The 19389-nt window shown below is 44.5% G+C and overlaps 1 protein-coding gene across 1 annotated transcript; it reads left to right on the top strand.

Annotated features, from left to right (window-relative positions):
- The first annotated feature begins 1845 nt into the window (after nucleotides 1–1845).
- On the top strand, nucleotides 1846–19226 carry slc6a15 (solute carrier family 6 member 15). Its single transcript, XM_086109742.1, is given in 12 exon segments — nucleotides 1846–2012; nucleotides 3795–4261; nucleotides 7911–8068; nucleotides 8288–8505; nucleotides 8507–8684; nucleotides 12145–12255; nucleotides 13077–13318; nucleotides 14266–14458; nucleotides 15071–15263; nucleotides 15372–15531; nucleotides 16310–16472; nucleotides 16710–19226. Coding segments are annotated over 11 exon segments (2310 nt in total). The 5' UTR covers nucleotides 1846–2012; nucleotides 3795–3954; the 3' UTR covers nucleotides 17097–19226.
- The last annotated feature ends 163 nt before the right edge of the window (nucleotides 19227–19389 follow it).

Below are 19389 nucleotides of genomic sequence, written 5' to 3'. Positions count from 1 at the left end.
AAACTTCTTACATCATCAAAATCCATGATGTAGCTTTAATCATCTTAATTCACTAAAACTGCTTGGTTCATCGAAATGATGTAATACTAATTGGACAAATTAGTAGTTTTTTTCATCCAGGTAAGTGTTAACAAGACAAAAAATATATATACAGTACTGCAGGGTAGGAGACGTATGCACAATTTGAGCATGAGGGGTCTCTGCTCCACTGGTGAAAGGAGACTTTTGATTCTCTCCTCTTCCATGTTGAACTGCTTCAAACAACAAAGCGTATGAGGGAAAAGCAGTTAAGGTTGCACGACTGTCTATGTTCCATCCATCCATTTTCTGAACCGCTCGATCCTCACTAGGGTCGCGGGGGGCGCCGGAGCCTATCCCAGCTGTCTTCGGGCAGTAGGCGGGGGACACCCTGAATCGGTTGCCAGCCAATCGCAGGGCACACAGAGACAAACAACCATCCACGCTCACAATCACACCTAGGGACAATTTCAGAGAGTTCAATCCGCCTGCCACGCATGTTTTTGGAATGTGGGAGGAAACCGGAGTACCCGGAGAAAACCCACGCAAGCCCGGGGAGAACATGCAAACTCCACACAGGGAGGCCGGAGCTGGAATTGAACCCGGTACCTCTGCACTGTGAAGTCGACGTGCTAACCACTGGACTACCGGGCCGCCATACTGTCTATGTTGTGTTTATTATTTTATTTTGTGTTAACTGTTTTGTAAAGTGCCATGGCTGTTGCGAAAGCGCTGTATAAATGTGTTGTATTGTATTGCAAGTCAGATTCTCGCGAATCCAGCCTGTTTTCGATGTTTGCATCTCCCAACACAACTGCGGCTTGGAATTGAAGCGGATTTACATGGGACAGCAGAAGAGAGACAATCTCTCTTTTTCGTTAATGGATGCTACAGCTTCCTGTTGCTTTCAAGCTTAGCGTGTCGCAGACGTGTGCACATTGCAGCATGACGCCTTTGATCTAATGGTGAAAAGGACACTTTGTTTCGCTCCTCTTTCATCTATAACTGCTTCAGACAACAAAGTGTATGCAGGAACGGGGTTAAGATTGCACGATTATCTGTGTCTCATGTGTTGTCTTGTATTATTTTTTCATTTTTGTTAACTTTTCTTTCGATGGCGGCGCGGACACCCGCAGGGACTCCTCTTGTTTTATGTTGAGAGGGAAGAAATGTAATCTGTGCTGTATGTTACACATACATACAGCACATTTGACAATAAAGTTGTATTAAATTCAATTCAAATGATCAGGATTATTATCAGGCTCCTCAGAGCTTGCTGATGAGCTCAACATTTGAATCAGGCGTGTTGGAGGAGTGAGACATCTAATACATGCTGGATTAGCGGCTTTCCAGGGCCAGATTTGGGCACACCTGTACTACTGCATACATGTTTAGCCTTCCCTTCTAGTATGAACGTCAAGCCTTGGCCATCAGTTAAACTTAAAAGAAGGAAAGCAATGATCTTTAGCATGGTACGTTTAAAGAGTACATTCAACGTATATTTCTTGGGCGGTTTACAAACAGAGGCACATTGCTCGTTCAGCGCCAACCCCTTTCGGTAATGACAAGCTAGTAGTAGTGGAACGTACCACTGTAAAGAGAAAAGAGGGGAGATGCGGCTGAAACAGGTGCTTATAATACGATAAACACGCCACAAAATTGCACTTAAATAGCTTTAATTGCGATTTTAAAGAATTATTAAAAAATGTAAGTTGACACTGTGGATTAGAAAGTGGGATGTGATCGTTTGATGACGCTGGAAGTGAGCGCATGCATCCCCCAAATTTCCGCGTCGTGTCCCTGGCCGGCTGGCAAGCGAGGTGAAAGCAACTGAGAGCTGCACCAGTCCATCAGACTCATCGACCGCAGTACAGCATAACGACGTTGGACGCGTTTCGAACGAGTGATAATGTCCGCCCCGTGTATGTGCTCGCACAATTTCATCCCTTGAGACGACCCCGCTTCTTCTCGGCCTTTTTCTTCGTCTTCATTAGGTGAGTTCCCGCCACGGAGCATCCCCAGTGTGCGTGCGCGTGCATGTGAGGTAGACCGGGTATGGACTGGGGTGCCAACGTGCGCGCGCCCCGGATGGGATGATGAAATATCACATGCGGAAGCCTCGAAGGCAACCAGGCTAATAAAGGGGCACATTGTAGGACCTCGCAACGAATCGTGTGACCTTTTATTTACTCGTATTATGTATTTATTGAAATTATTTGAATGCTGCTATTACGGTCTCATTTTGTCATACTTAGGCCCCGGTGAAATCACCATGCGTTCCTTCAAGATTTCTCCCTCCCCCGCTGCTCTCAGCATCTTCCTACGAAAGATCAGCTAATCTGGAACTATGTAAATCTATTAATCGGCCTAATTATTGTGTTCTAAATCCTTGTGCTCCACAAAAGAGGAAAGAATTTGAACATAAAAGGCTTGATGCTGCGCGTGGCGTCGTCCACACCCTTGGGCGCCCCCCCCCCCATCCCCAAACAATCAGACGCCATCAGGCAAATTATTAGCTATACCTGCACAGTGTGAGAAGATAAAAAAAAGATTGCCTTTAAGATGATCATTGTCATGTTTTTAAAATGGCCTCATTGTTGCTTGTAGTCAGTTGAGAGGCATTTTGACGGGGTGGGTGTGGTGGTGGTCGAGGGGCGGAAGGGATGGGGGGGCGGACAAACCCTTGGACAAATGATACAATACAATACATTGCATCATGATTTATATAGCGCTTTCACAACAGCTGTAGCTGTAACAAAGCGCTTTATAAAATAGTTCACAAAATATAAAATAATAAACACAACACAACATAGAAACACGGACAGTCGTGCAATCTTAACCACATTTCCCTTACACGCTTGGTTGTTTGAAGCAGTTCTAGATGAAAGAAGAGAGAATGTGTCCTTTCATCAGTGGATCAGAGACGTCATGCTCAAAATGTGCACACGCCTGCTACAAGCTAAATTTGAAAGTAAACAAAGAAGCTGTGGTCCATTGATGAAAAAAGACATTGGTTCACTTCTCCTGTCCCATGTAAATCCGTTTCAATTCCAAGCGGCGACTCACAGTTCCAAATACACGTTCCTCTCCCTCCTCATCATCGGCTCCACAAGCCATCCATCCAGCCGCACCAACGCCGCTGAACAAAACGGTCCTGTGAAAATGCTGGGGGGGAAAAACAAAATTGGGGGTGGGGGGGGGTGTGAATTTAACCTCTGCACTTCAAAACTCCTTATTTAACTTCATTTCTAATGAAGTCATGTGTTCATGGATTTATTGTAAAGTAAGGATGGAAAGATAACGGCGATAATAGAATTGCCACGATATCATCGTTGTCGTCATGTTGCAACTGTAAAGGCAGCATATCGCCATCCAAAACCATTTCAGACGAACACAGCATTGTGAACTACATCGACCACAACACTTTGTGCCGCTGAGCCAATAGCAACACAAATGACGATAAAATGACTTGCAAAGACTACAGTATTTCTTTGGCACTGCTGTTACAATACATCTTTATCGATATCAATGTTTCTCATTGGAATGAATGGAAATGCATTCATTCCAGCCCGAAAATGAAAACGGAGTATGTTTACCCCATGTTTCAAATGTTTAAGTATGTTTGGCCACAATATTTCTTCCAAAATTTTCTTTGTACACCAAATTGTTTGTGCACCGAGGTTCTCTTGTGGTTGCGAGAAAACTTTGCTTGTGCTTTTTTTTTTTTTCAATTGTTTGTGTGATTTACTGATGAATTTCTCCATTGTGCTACACAGATCTGGTGATAATGACGAACTAAACTAAGCTTCTTTAAGCACCTTTCCTGAAATCGAGACGGACTCAAACAAACTGAAAAGTTGAAGGCGGGACAATTGAGCTACCGTAACCTAACGACACTAAGCACGTGGCAGCCCTCGCCCTCGTTTGCGTTATCAAATGCCCAAAAACAGCAAAGCCGTCAAGAGAGAGCTTGACGACGATGTCACAGAGTCGGCCCGGGACCTGCTTTCCAACGAGGACCCTTGCGACGATTCCTTCAAGAAGAGCTCGTTGATCATTGGCGGCCATGACGCCGACGGCAAGGAGCGCGACGTGGAGGAAGGTGGCTCCGATGGCGAGGAGGAGGAGGAGGAGCGGCCGGCCTGGAACAGCAAATTGCAGTACATCCTGGCCCAGGTGGGCTTCTCTGTAGGCCTCGGCAACGTCTGGAGGTTCCCCTACTTGTGCCAGAAAAACGGCGGAGGTGAGTGAAATGACCGTTTGTGCTCCAGTAGATTCTGTCATGGTAGCTCCACAATGTTGTGTGCCTCCATGTGTATTTTCCAGGGAGCCACACAAGTGTCGTGTGTCCATGTTTCTGTTCTGGGGGCCTTTGACATAAATTGCAACATATCCCCAAAGTTGTTTCGTCAACTTCATACTTTATACCACAGGTGTCAAACTCAAGGCCCGGGGGCCAGATCTGGCCCGCCAGATTATTTTATTGGGCCGACAAAAGCAAATCAATCAGGTCAACTTCCATGACGCATGCTAAAATCTGTAGCAAATTTCAAATTGTCAGATGTAATAATCACGTTGAGCTTCTGCAACAATTTTCTTGTTTTACATAATTACAGAAACTTGAACAACGGTGGAATAAACCACCCTCCTTGACTTTTGATTTCAAAATTAGTTATCTATTAATTGTGTACCGTATATGTAATAATACGAGGAGGGGTTTAAACATTTGTACGCTTTCACAGTCATAATGGCTCTCTGAGGGAAACTGTGCTTACAATGTGACCCGCGATAAAAATGAGTTTGACACCCCTGCTTTATTCAATGCCTTTTGTTAAAGTTTACCCCCATTATATGAATAACCTGTCATTGGCATGTCGTCGATCCTGAACCGGCTTCAAATATGTATCGGACACTCGTAGCCATTCGCATTAATGAACGAGAACTTTATTCATCATCGTCGAAGAAGTCGTAAGACCCAACTCACACCAAAACGCCATAAAGCGTCACAGCGCTACGACTTTATTCTCGTCACAATTTCCTCATATGACGTTACTGTTTTACTTTTATACAGTGAGGTGCCCGGCACACTCATCATGCGGTGAGTCAGGTCGTTCCCCATGAGGCGCTCAGAGAGTCAGGCCTGTTTTAAACAGCTCTGGTCACCCCGTTGTGTTCACGTGTAATTGGATTAAAATGACACATCTGGGACCCAAAGCAGACCCATCACCAACACACACACACACACACACACACACACACACACACACACACACACGAAACGTCAGCCTACTTCTTAATGTACGTCATTAGCTTTCAACTACTAAAAGATACAAATTTCCTTTCAGGGTGCCACGAGCCATGTGGTACTGTCGCTTTAAGAATGCGCAGGCCTGAGTGGAAAAAGGATTCAGTGGCTACTGTACTCAACTTTAGGCTGTGTGATTCAGCCGCCGGTTGACGACAAGAAAAGGAGTCTGCGAAACAAGCAAAATGTAGCATACATGTTTTCAAATGTACCCCTTTTGGGGATAAATAATGATAACCTACATCAAGATTTTTTGATTTTTTTTTTCAAGTGATTTTGTTAGTCTTTAGGCATGAAAAAAAATAATGGCAGTGGATGGCAACACACACACACACAGTAAGGGTCCATTGTAGTGGTTGAATGCCTCTCTACCTTCACAAATGGCTCCACCAATTCTTGTAAATTAACAACACTTTAAGGAGGACAGTAGCGATTCCTTACTGTACAACCCAAAGCAGATGGCTTTGTGCTTTTGGAAAGATAAAAAGGTGCTGAGGTCAGAATGTTTGCTCGCGGGAAGACAATGGGAGACCACCTGGGAGGTGGGTGTGAATTTTGGGAGCTGACCGATATCTCCGAAACAGAATAAGATGATCGAATTGTTAAGCTACCATGCACATAAGTGTTACACCAAGGAGGGGCAGTGGAACTTTAAGAACATCCTGTTCGGAGAAATAATAAACCAAACTCTCATTTGGACAAGGATTAAACTAACCGTCATACAATACGCACGTGGTCAGATTGCGCAAGGCAGTGACGCGTACCTAAAAAGAAATCAAAACAATGCGAGCATGATTTGGTGTGCATGAGTGGGTTCGAAAAAGGACCAAAATTGTGCGCTTGCATCATGTAGTTTTGAAAGGTGTGACGCAACGCCGCTTCAACTGATTTTTCGAGCGCAGGCAGAAGTACGCCAAAAGCTGGACTGTGACCGACTTTCCACTTCTTCCCGACTGCTGTTATTTGATGAAGCCACCTCGAGGACAGACTCTTGCATCACGGGAATTATGCCTGTGTGGGAATCCTGTTTGATAAGGGTGGCACCCCTTACGAGCAACCGATAAAGCCTGTCGAAAATTGAATCTGGTAATATGTCATTTCTGTGGTTCAATTCATTTACATTTCTCGAGATGTGAAGTAGAATTTGGGGTTCCCCTGAGCTGTGAGCTATAATTATGACAATGACATAAAAGGAATAAAGAAATATCTCACTCATAATTTGTTTGCGTTTCGCGTTTGGAAGTAAACTTCAGAGATAAATAAAATCATTCTAATTTATTGAGATGAACCTCGTCACGTGAAGCTTGACGAGCTCTTGCAGACGGCTGCCAACTATGATGTTTCTTGCATAACCCAAAGAGATCAAGTACAGCGGACCTCCCTCAGATTCAACTGTTGGTTGATTAAAATGTTGTAGGTGGGTTTTATTTGGAGTGGCTGGGGGTGGGGGGGGGGCATGTCTTTTCCAGGGAAACCAAGACACCGAAAGTCTTTTCAACAATTTACAGATCGATGATGGAGCGACTCCCCAAGCAGTGGGGTGCGGCCCCCCTTAGACCATTTCTTTTTTCTTCTTTTAAAGTGTGACGCGCAACCTCGAGGCAGCAACGAACTTGCATAGTAACACTTACTGATAGCAGGATGTGTGATGCAAGTTAGCAGTTAATTTTAAGATACAGGTCAATACTGTTAAATGTCAAATTTCCACTACAATTTCCCGCATTTTGTGGGAGGTTTAACAGCATTTTTTTTTTTTTTAAACAATCCAAAAAATAAAATCCAATGCATTTCATTGTTTCCCGAACATTCAGTCGGAGGTCATTCCAAAGAGAGGGACCAGCAACGGAAAAGGCTCGATCCCCTCCGAGTGTCCGTTTAGATCTCGGTACCTCGATCTCATTTAGTTGCTTGGCCCGTAGCGTCAGAAAACAGGCAATAACGTTGTTTTCAAAGTTTGTCCAATTTTGATTCAACAAATTTATCGGTCTGCTTTCATCGAGGACTACAAAAAAATATATATATAAATATCTATATATCTATATATATCCATCCATCCATTTTCCGAACCGCTTGATCCTCACTAGGGTCGCGGGGGGTGCTGGAGCCTATCCCAGCTGTCTTCGGGCAGTAGGCGGGGGACTCCCTGAATCAGTTGCCAGCCAATTGCAGGGCACACAGAGACGAACAACCATCCACGTCCACACTCACACCTAGGGACAATTTAGAGCGTCCAATCAGCCTGCCATGCATGTATTTGGAATGTGGGAGGAAACCGGAGCACCCGGAGAAAACCCACGCAGGCCCGGGGAGAACATGCAAACTCCACACAGGGAGGCCGGAGCTGGAACTGTATATATATATATATATATATATAAATAATATAATATATATAAATATATCTGAGAATATTTATTGTCGAGGGGCTGAAAATCTGGGGATTTGGACAATTTTAGGTCTGTAAAGTATTCATTCATTATTGATTCATTTGTTCATCAATTAGTCAATTAATGGTTGCACCTCTACTGTATTGGCTTTTCAAAAAAAAATTTTAAACAATGTTTCCCGCATCTGTCATCTTGACCATTAGGAGCGTACCTGGTGCCCTACTTGATCCTGCTCGTGTTGATTGGCATCCCGCTTTTCTTCCTGGAGCTGGCAGTGGGTCAGCGCATCCGTCGGGGCAGCATCGGCGTGTGGAACTACATCAGCCCTCGACTGGGGGGTATCGGCTTCGCTAGCTGCGTGGTGAGTCCCGCGGCTCTCCCCATGGCATGCTGGTTAAAATCCAAACGGTTTAAAAGTTTTAAAGGGTTCCTTCTTTTGCGGCTCACAAAAGAAGAACAAAAATAGCTAGCACTCGTTATTAGCTCAGTACATAGAGGCACACGGGATGCTGACGCCTGGCCTCTCTAAAGCCCCCCCCCCCCCCCCCACCCCCCGGCCAATAATACACGCTCTGTGCAGGTGTGTTTCTTCGTGGCGCTCTACTACAATGTCATCATCAGCTGGAGCCTCTTCTACTTCTCGCAGTCCTTCCAGCAACCGCTGCCGTGGCACCAGTGTCCTCTGGCCAAGAACAGGAACAGCACATGTAAGCGAGATAAATGATACGTGGAAAAATGTCATGTTTTGAGAATAAATGACATAACAAAGCTACTTTTTTTTTTTTTTTGGTACCGTTGTGGTGCCCGAGTGTGAGAAGAGTTCGGCCACCACCTACTACTGGTACCGCGAGGCCCTGGACATCTCCGACAACATTTCAGAGAGCGGGGGACTTAACTGGAAGATGACGCTGTGCCTGCTGGCCGCCTGGTCTATGGTCTGCCTGGCCATGATTAAGGGCATCCAGTCTTCCGGGAAGGTATGCTTGTCATCGCTGTTCTTCGAGGGAACTGGGGGAAAGGTCTCGGCGCACATAGCAAGGTTAAATGTCGTGTTGGATATTGGGAACGGCGTTCATAAAACAAAAGGCCAATTCTTGCCAAAGTGTTTGGGAAATCCTCTCACACCCAGTTAGCTTACAGTAGGGTGGAAAAGTTTACAAAGCGCGAACTGTATGGATGCCTTGTCGACAAACACGCGCTTGGATTGCTCATTTATGCTCAGCTTGCAATTGCAATAGCAAAAAAAGTCAGAATATTACAACAACAACAAAAAAAGATTCAAGGGTGTGAAAGTAATGTTTGGAATGTTGGGGGGAGAGGAGAAAGTTGGGTGATATTATCCTAAAAAGTTGCAACGGACCCGTCATTCAAAACAAAGTAAAAAGTGAAATGTTGCAATGTTATTCAATGAAGTTATAATTGACAGAAAACAAAATGAAGTTTTTACTGTATAGTTCTGAAAACAGCAATGCTGTTTGGTTAAAGTTGCAGTATTGCAAGAACTGTCCCAAACTTACAAAAAAAAGATATAATAATGCTATGTCCGAATATTGAAAGAAAAAAAATTGTAATATTGTATAATGAAGCCCTAATTTTACCAAGGAAAAAGTTACAATGATCAAGTTGCAGACTAAAGATGCCATTAACAGGATGGGTTTTCTTTCTCCCTTCTGTTACATTTACACGGAAAAGTTTGTACGAGATTGAAGATGCGACTGTATTGTGTGTTTGGAGTGGCAACGTTAATCATGGCAAGACATGTTATGAGCATAAAGTAGTAATTTGACAGCCAATGAAATTGTCATCTTAGGCTGTAACAGTCACAGAGAATAAAAGAATTACCGTATTTTCCGCGCTATAAGGCGCTTTGGAGTATAAGGCGCACCTTCAACCAATGGCCTCTTTTAAAACTGTTTTCATATAGAGGGTGCACCGCATTATAAGACAGAATCGTAGCTACACTGGTTGCTGCGGTTGCGTTGTGGATCCACTAGATGGAGCTACGCTAAAGGAATACAATACAATACAATACAGCTTTATTTATATCAAGCTTTCACAATCGCTGCAGCTGTGACAAAGCGCTTTACAGAACATTTAAAATAAGACGTCCAAGAAATCAAAATATTGATCCGTATATAAGGCGGATTAAAAGGCGCACTGTCGGCTTTCGAGAACGCGGAATGCTTTTAGGTGTGCCTCGTAGTGCGGAAAATACAGTGCTTAAAAAAAGAAGACAAAAGGATAATGTTGCGAATGTATTTTTGTAAAAAGATGCAAGGCTATGAGAAGGAACTGGTTAGATGAAATAAAAGAGAGAGAGAGAGAGAGAGAATCAAGTGGTCAAATTCCGTGGTGGGAGCATAAAAAGATGTTAAGAAGTGTCATCCTTGGTCGCTCATGTGATTTTCCTGGAGGGATTCGATACTTCAGCTTATCTCCCCACGCTGACCTCCAGCATCAAAAGCTGACAGTAACGAGACTCGCATCCGGAAGGATTAAGACTTGAGCGTACCTCCGTTTTTCATCATTCCATTGTTTGTCATGTGACAAGTATTAGCCGCCGGGCATTCGGGGGGTCAAGCCGCAGCTAATTGGAAAAAAGATGGACGCAGCATTTAATCTTCCACGAGGAAAGCTTTGATGCTTTTGACATTTGGATTTGGTTTGATCCCATCGTCTTATCGTCACGCCTCGACGACGCTAATGATGCACCTTATCATGTGTCATGAATCATTTTCATCTTGTTTGTTGTAAGCTTTAATGGACCCGTAACAAGTTATTCATTCATTCATTCGTTCATTTTCCGATCCGCTTTATCCTCACAAGGGTGGCGGGGGGTGCTGGAGCCTATCCCAGCTGTCTTCGGGCAGTAGGCGGGGGACACCCTGAACCGGTTTCCAGCCAATTGGAGGGCACACAGAAACGAACAACCATCCGCGCTCATACTCACACCTAAGGACAATTTAGAGTGTTCAATCAGCCTGCCATGCATGTTTTTGGAATGTGGGAGGGAACCGGAATACCCGGAGAAAACCCATGCAGGCCCGAACATGCAAAACTCCACGCAGGGAGGCCGGAGCTGGCATTGAACCGGGATACCTCTGCACTGTGAGGTCGACACACTAACCACTGGACTACCGGGCCGCTCACAAGTTATTTCATTCATTAAAAAATATAATAATAATAATAAATCATCGGTCTGTGAATCGGTTATCAAAATTTGATTGGATTTTGGATGTATTTCGACGACGTTTGGTAGTTTATGGTGAAGACCAGAATTCATCGTTATCAGTTATTCTTGATCTGGGCGTGACATCACGGACCGAATGATGCAATTTTAATATAAATAGAATTTAGACTACAGACGTCACATATTTTGACGACATTTGGCTGGTCGCTTCAGAATGACCTGAAGACGAATCGATGTTAAGTGTCAAGTAAGTCGACGGCCGTTAAAGCGAGGAAGAGGACTTGACGCTTAAGTTCGCTGTTGTCTCTGCCAAGACGACTGTCTTGGCGTTGCCGTTATCTGCTGTTTATTCGCGACGGCCATCTAGCTTTTTGTGCCCCTATCCAAAGGGGAAGGTTGAGACAAAACAAAATGGATGCCCTCAACAGCGGAGGTCCTGAAATCTCTGCCATCTGGTTTTGTCGCGCCAGACCGTCCCCATTTGGCTTCAGCGGCTTGAAATGTCGCCGATAGCCAATGCCATTGTCAAGACGCTATCTTCCGTTGCCACTCTCGTCTATTTTAGTGCTGTCACTGCAGTAATTGGGCAACAAATCGTGGATGGAAATAATCCTTAAAATATCCAGAATTTACGTGGATGTTTTCCCTGGTGTGTCTAGACAGGTTTTGGGGTAGATATGAGTCCACACTGTCCCTTGGAGAAGCCCCACGAGGCGTCTTGCAAGGGTGAGCACAAAAGAATATTAATGGAGCTTTTCTTCCTCCAGTGTGCACAAAGACTTTTTTTTTTTTTTCAAGGAATATCCTCGTTTGAGCGTGGGTGGGCGTGAAAGGGATCTGGTTGCCGTGGTTACACGCGCTCTTTTAGCTTGGCTTGATTTTCAGAGGTGGGCAGGGGGAGTGGAGTGTGTGTGTGGGGGGAGGCGGTAGCACAGGGAGCAGGATGGTTTGGTCAAGAAGAATACTTTTCGCAGGGCTCCTTTAAAAAATAAAAAATCGAACTCGTCCGAGGGATTTTGTGGGGCGCGCTATTTGAGAACGGACCTGACGATTGTACACACACGAAATTGTGATTATCAACCCAGTTCTCATGTATCCAAACTCTGGGAGGGGATAATTCACTTTGGTAATCTGTGAAATGCCGCTTGGGGCGGAGTTTGAATCACTTTGTCACTCTCAGTATCATCGCTTAATCAAATTTTTTACTATTTAATTTTTTTTAACCTTTGTTGTGCTTGCTCTGCCAGGTGATGTACTTCAGTTCGCTGTTCCCTTACGTGGTGCTGATCTGCTTCCTAGTACGCTCGCTACTCCTGGAAGGCTCCATGGACGGGATTCGACACATGTTCACGCCCAAGGTACGGCACAGTCTTGGAGTCAATGTCTGTTCTCCGACAGGTTTTTTTTTTTAGTTCAACAAAAAGTCACACTTGGAAGTTTCCCAGAGAAAATGATCAAATAATCTATTTATAGAAATAAAGAACAATTTTTAAAATGATGTTACTTTAAGTACCAAAAGACACAGTACATCAAATAAGCCAGACTGGAAAGAGAAGGAAAAAAAACTGTCTGGAGAAAAAAAAAAAAAAAAGATCGGCGTGCTTTGATTGGCTGACACCTCAGCAATAACACACCAGTCACCTTCCAAGGCTGTGTTCTGCAGCAGCTTCCATTGCCATGGAAACAAGAATAATTTCAACATAAATCACTCAAGAGGGCCTGGCGAAGAACGTTGCCATAGAGCTCTGTCGCCCTCTTGTGGACACATTGTACCCGACAACGCCATGCAATCAGATCAGTCAACCGCAAACAAAAGCGTTCTAAATAAAAATAAATAGTTCACATGGGCACTTTTCTTACCACTGCATGAATTAGAAAAAAGAAAGTTGTAATCTCAAAATAGTGGCCAGTGTGTTTATTTAATTTTTTTTTTTTTAATACAGTCAAATATTCCAGTTTTTTTAATACTACATGACGTGATTTAAAAAAGAATGTATTTTTCCCCCAGAGAAAATTATCTTTTTTGAGGAAAAATGTTTTGATTTTATGAGAATTTATGTGGACAATTTTAAGGGAGTAAAATTGTATTTTTTTGATTCTCATAGCATTAGGACTTCATTTGATAACATGAGCTAGCTCACCATTCCCGTGTGTGTGTGTGTGTGTGTGTGTGTACCAGCTGGAGATCATGCTGGAAGCCAAGGTGTGGCGTGAGGCGGCCACGCAGGTGTTCTTCGCGCTGGGTTTGGGCTTCGGCGGTGTCATCGCCTTCTCCAGCTACAACAAGCGCGACAACAATTGCCACTTTGACGCCGTGCTGGTGTCCTTCATCAACTTCTTCACGTCTGTGCTAGCCACCCTGGTGGTGTTCGCCGTCCTCGGCTTCAAGGCCAACATTATGAACGGCCAATGTGTGGCGGAGTGAGTCGTCGCCGCCTCGTGTTTGTTGAAGAATTAGGATTTCTCAAAAGTCAAGCAGAGTCACAAGGAAGTCAAGACCAAATAAGGAAAAGTGTGACAATTAGGATAACGCAAGGTGGTGGAACAAACAGGTCTGGTAGCACTGGCCGCTACAATGAGACAACTAGCCATGGGCCGATATTAGAATCTGACGATATAAGCAAAAATATGGCGGTGTCACGTTATTAAAATAATAGCCATAAAATGGCCTTTTTGAGAAATTTTAGCAAATTGAAATAGCATTTGTCTTCCCCGTCAAACACAATCTTACTTGATATGAAAACAAAAGCAACAATATTTGGTACATAACACACATGTACCATGTAAATAAATCATTAAACTAGATGTTAAGATTCTTCATAGTGAGTCACAGTGTCCCATCCCCGGGGAGCTATTTTGCCCTAACTCGTAATCGCTGTAGGACCATTTTTGTTTTTGTTTTAGGACAATGTACATTCATCACCCATCGATTCGTTATATGTATGACTTATCTTCACAAGGAGCAAAAAAGGCGTCCGTGTTTGAAGTGCTCAGCCCCTCCTCCTCCTCCTCCTCCCTGCCTAACTGCTCACCCCTCCCCTCTCTGCTCACCGAAAAGGTGAAAAAAACAAAAAAGATAATTGGAGGTAATTCACTTTATAGAGGTGGCTCATACAGAGCTCGTTACTGGCGATACCCAGTATTCACGGGTATTGAAACTTTGACTTTGTAAACCCACGGTAAACCCTCAAACCAGTAATCGATCCATACCTACAGGCGATAAATAAAAAATCGAATCAAATTGTCATACTTGAAGTCTGTGTTTGGTTTTAGGAAACATCGGCGATGGTTTCGATTCATCTTAAAACAGATCATTTCCAACCCCGCGTGTTTTTCCGCTTAAAAATTCTTGCGTTCAATTTTTGTAGCAACGGCAGAAAGATTGCGGCTCTGCTGGGCAACGGTATCGAGGCCAACCTGATCCCCAACCACATCAACCTCAGTCACAAAGTGAGCGTGGATGACTACCATCAGATGATCGATATCATCAGAGGCGTCAAGGAGGGCAACTTTGACAAACTGGGACTGGACTCCTGCCACATCGAGGACGAGCTCAACAAGGTATGGCCATAAACGGCAACGGTATCCATGCCCGCTGATACGTTACTTGAAAAGAAATGTTGGAAAATTATGAGAATAACGTCAGATTTTTGTGTGCATAAAACATTACAACATTAGTAGTACTGTTTTGTTCCCTCGCGGTGGAGAGGCGCGGGGTTCAATTCCGGCTCCGGCCTTCCTGTGTGGAGTTTGCATGTTCTCCGGGTTTTCTGCGGGTACTCCCACATTCCAAAAAAAAACATGCACGGCAGGCTACTGGAACACTCTGAATTGTCCCCTTGGTACGAGTGTGAGCGCGGATGGTTGTTAGTCTGTGAGCCCTGCGATTGGCTGGAAATCAGTTCAAGGTTGCTTGAAGTCAGCTGGGATAGGCTCCAGCATGCCCGCGACCCTAATGAGGATAATCGGATCCATAAATGGCTGCGATGGATGGAAAATATGTGGGAAAAGTAAAAAAAAAAACAAACAAAAAATGACTCGAAACCTGATCATATTTTTCATGAAAAAGTTGCATTTTTCCAAGAAAAATAGCAAAATGTTAATTTTGGGAGTAAGTGCAAAGCATCCAGTGGGGGTTACCCACCTGCACTCTGCCCTCCCTCCCTCCACCAGGCGGTGCAGGGCACAGGCCTGGCGTTCATTGCCTTCACTGAGGCCATGACGCATTTCCCGGCCTCTCCATTCTGGTCCGTCATGTTCTTCCTCATGCTGATCAACTTGGGACTGGGCAGCATGTTCGGCACCATCGAGGGCATCCTCACGCCGCTCATCGACACCTTCAAAGTGCGCAAGGAGCTCCTGACCGGTCAGTGAAAACACAAAGAACGACATTTGCAACTTCCCACGACCGCTTATATGTGATCACAGCGAGAGGCGTGTTCCTTATGTTGTGACCTTCTCTCTCGTGGCGCAGTGGGCTGCTGCGTGCTGGCCTTCTCCCTCGGCCTGGTGTTCGTGCAGCGTTCGGGCAACTACTTTGTGACCATGTTCGATGACTACTCGGCCACGCTGCCGCTGCTCATCGTGGTCATCCTGGAGAACTTGGCCATCGCCTGGTTCTACGGCATCGACAAGTACGGGCTTCACTGATTTGCAAGTTTTTAAAAAGTAGAACCACGTTGGGCAAAGCTTGAAGGTGTTCGAGGGGCACATCTCATTTTAAAAACATGATTAATCATTTTGGGATTTCACTGAATCCCAAAATGATTAATCATTTTATTTGATAAAATATATTTTGAGGTGAGCGGTTTTACTTTATTTCCGTCGGGTTTATTGACAGTGATCAAATAAATCCTATATCCAAAGCTTTTTAACGTGAAGAAAACGTGGATTCGTCCACTCGGGGCAGGGGTGGGCAAACTACGGCCCGCGGGCCAAATCCGGCCCGTTGGTCTTTTTAATCCGGCCCGCCGAAGGTTGGTACGCAATTAAGGTTCGATGTCAATGACTGCATTCATTTCATTTGGACTTGTAATGACAGGCATTTCAACGCCAGGTGGCACAGTTACTTGAAGTTGCAGAGCATTGGGAGGAAGGGGGAGACGATACGGAAGCCCGCAGTTGCGCCAAGTCAAGCAAATCCCGTTCGATACGACGGAATAATGTACTCTTAAAGTCTGAAAAACGTGCCAAAAAATGCAAAATACTGCTTTTTAAATAAAGAAATTCAATTAATATGTCGAATTTAGTTCACCCTTTTGATCCGGCCCTCCATAATATTTTCTGGTTCTCATGTGGCCCTATGCAAAAAATAATTGCCCACCCCTGGCTTAGGGTGAGCTGTTGGCTTAATTTTATTCATTTTTTTTTGCTACCTGGAGTACGAGCTCACCTGTGGTGTGGTCCTGTCAGGTTTTTTGCAGACCTGGAGGACATGCTGGGCTTCAAGCCGTACCGCTTTTACTACTACATGTGGAAATTCATCACACCCACGCTGCTGCTGGTGCTGCTCGGCTCCAGCTTCGTCCAGCTCATCATGACGCCGCCCAGTTACAGTGCCTGGAACCAAGAGCAGGTCGGGAGCCTCGTTGCCTGCATTCATCAATTCACAATCTGTCCGCAAAATTGGGAAATTGTCATCCATCCAACATGCACAACTTTTGACACAAAAAAAAAAAAATCATTACTGCCGGCTACTGAGCAGCGTGACCGTCTTTTTGCGTGTGTGTGTGTGCAATACAGTACCTTATGTTGCCTCAATGCTTGTTTCCCAGCGTTCCTCTTCCGTTTTAACGCTAAGTGTGGTCTGCAGGCTCGGGAGAAGCTGGTGGGCTTCCCTCCGTGGGGTGTGGCTTTGTGTATCTCCCTTGTGGTGGTGGCGGTGATGCCCGTGCCGGTGGTCTTTATGCTGCGCTACTTCAACGTGATCGACGACGGCGCCGGCGGCATCTCTGCCGTGTCCTACAAGAAGGGCCACATCATCAAGGAGAGCGCCGGCACAGCCGGCGAAGGCGACGACGCCAGCCTCCTTCACGCCAAGACCACACCGAGCGAGGCGCCCTCGCCCATGCCCGCCAACGGCATCTACCGCAAGCAGAGCGGCGGCGGGGGTCCCGAGTCAGACGCCGCCCCCAATGGTCGCTACGGCATCGGCTACCTGATGGCCGACGTGCCGGACATGCCCGAGTCAGACTTGTAGAATGGCCCGCTTCTTCCCGTCTAGTCATCCGTGTGTGTGTACTGCATACTCCCTGTTCAACAGCCTAGCTGCTTTATTTCTTATCATTTCTTCGTCGTCTCTGAACCTGAACATGTTCAAACAACAAACCAAGGGGCGGGAATGTACACTCACCCATCACAGGTCACTTCATTAGGCACACCATAGCCCTGCCAGGAATAGCAGAAAACCCCTCAAGTTAACTGACGCCACTCCCCCTCCCAAAAAGCGTTCTAATTGCCTTTATATGCTACAAGATGGCACCAAAGCTCTACTTTTGTATTAGACAGGCCTTTAGCTTGTCCAATCAAAGCTCGTCCCCTGACTTCAACACAGTTCCTTGGTACCAAGCTGCTACAAGGTGGCTCCAAATGGTCAACTTTTCTATTAGACGGGGCTTTGCCTGCCTGTTCGATGCTATACGTTGACGCCAAAGCACAATTTGTCCATTGGACAGTCGCTTTGACATCTCATAATAGCACTCACTTGAACATAGCTTTTTGACACCAAGATGACACCAATGCACTCCTTTTCTATTAGACTTTTCGAATAGAATGTCTTCCCCTTACTTCAACATAGTTCCCTGGAGCCAAGATACCAATGAGATGTCACCAAAGTTCTACTTTGCCTCAAGATGCCCTAAGTCGGCACAGAAGCACTACTTTTCTATTAGACAGGGTTGACAGGTCGAATGGAAAAGCACCTCCATCATTCTACATTCGTTCCTTAGCTCTAAAACGCCAAAAGGTGGCGACAAAATGCAATTTCCTATTGGACAGGGATTTCGCGTTTCAGAAAATGCACAGCCATGAATGAAGGATAGCTGCCCCCCCCCCCCCCCAAAAAAAAGTTGACAAAAAGGTGAATTTGCTCAAGTAGAATTTGCAAGGAATTAGTGCAAATCAGACTCAGCGAACTAATAGACGGATTTCTTAGTTTGCCCTTGTAGCCGTCGACCGAATGCAGGACTTAAATGCAGTATGGGCAGCATCCTCGAGTGTAATGTTTTTCCAACAATTTTTCTCGGATTTTAGATTTGCATCAAATGCTTCACGGCCATGTGATGGCCTTTGGACCGTAAGTTACCCATCAAACTAATGAAATTGCGACAATCAATATGACGGCTTTGATGAGCGTTTTTCAGATGTTATTTTATCGATACAACTTGATGAAATGTAAAAAAAAAATCAAACAAAAAACATGATTTTGATTGAAAACGTTGACAATTTGGATGAGTTTCCCAACTTTTATCTCGATCAAATTGTCATCCTGACGAACTGCGCTTCATATTAAATTCATATTCCATTATTTTTCACCGTTTTGATCAAATGAAAATATATATTGCTTCAAAAAAATTTAATATTCACCATATAATATTGGTGAGAAACTCTTTTCCTCTTAGTTTTTAGAATTGGATGGCGAGTTGAATTTAATGCTCTCGCGGGCCGAATACAGCCCACGAGACAAGAGTCGCCAAGCCCAAATCTTGATTAAAACTTACTGAGTTCTGCCGCCGTTACTTTATCAATTTGACGTCATGAATTGAAACGATAGTTTACTATCTAACAATTTTGTATTGAAATGCATTAACAGGTGTACCTAATGAAGTCTCTGGTGAACGTGTGAATTTTCCCTTGGCCCCGCCCCCTTCCACCTTCACTTACTCAACCTTTGGATCCCTCCTTGCTGCTGAAGAAGGAAGTGTGAGCAATAAAGGTGGACGTGCCACCGAGCCTATGTAAAGAAGCAGCAAGAAGGTGCGCGCGCACACGCAAAAAGTTTCACGATCGTTCGAGGCTAACGAGTGCCTACACTGCATCGTCATTTATAGAATACGCCATGTTTGTATAGTTACAGTATTCTGTAAATATCATAAATATATTTATCTGCTTTGTTTTGATGAATGTTTTAAAGGTTCAGTCATCAAATCATTAACGTCATTGTTTTTTTTACTAACGTGTTTGTGAGGGCCGAGTCCTCGTCCTTGTAAATAGTTTTGTTTTTATCCATGAAATGGCTTGAAAACATACGGCAGAGAAATGTCTTTTTCCCCTTCCTCTTCCTCGACATTAAACATGAAATATGACCCCGAAACAAGACTCCAGGTCTCTGCTGATTTTGATGATGACTACAAATCTGGGAGTTCAAACCGGTATGCAAAGAATAAAAATAAAGTGACATTTAAGAGTTTATTTTAGCATTTAAAGAAATGAATATTGCAGCCACTCCTTAGTCTGGCCTCATTCAAGTAAATTTTTTAAACAGTTGTAAATTT

Source organism: Hippocampus guttulatus, chromosome 4 (genome assembly GCF_054856545.1).
Source record: "Hippocampus guttulatus isolate MCC_2025c chromosome 4, RoL_Hgut_1.0, whole genome shotgun sequence".
Taxonomy (NCBI): Eukaryota; Metazoa; Chordata; class Actinopteri; order Syngnathiformes; family Syngnathidae; genus Hippocampus; species Hippocampus guttulatus.
This window is presented reverse-complemented; position numbering and strand designations above follow the sequence as displayed.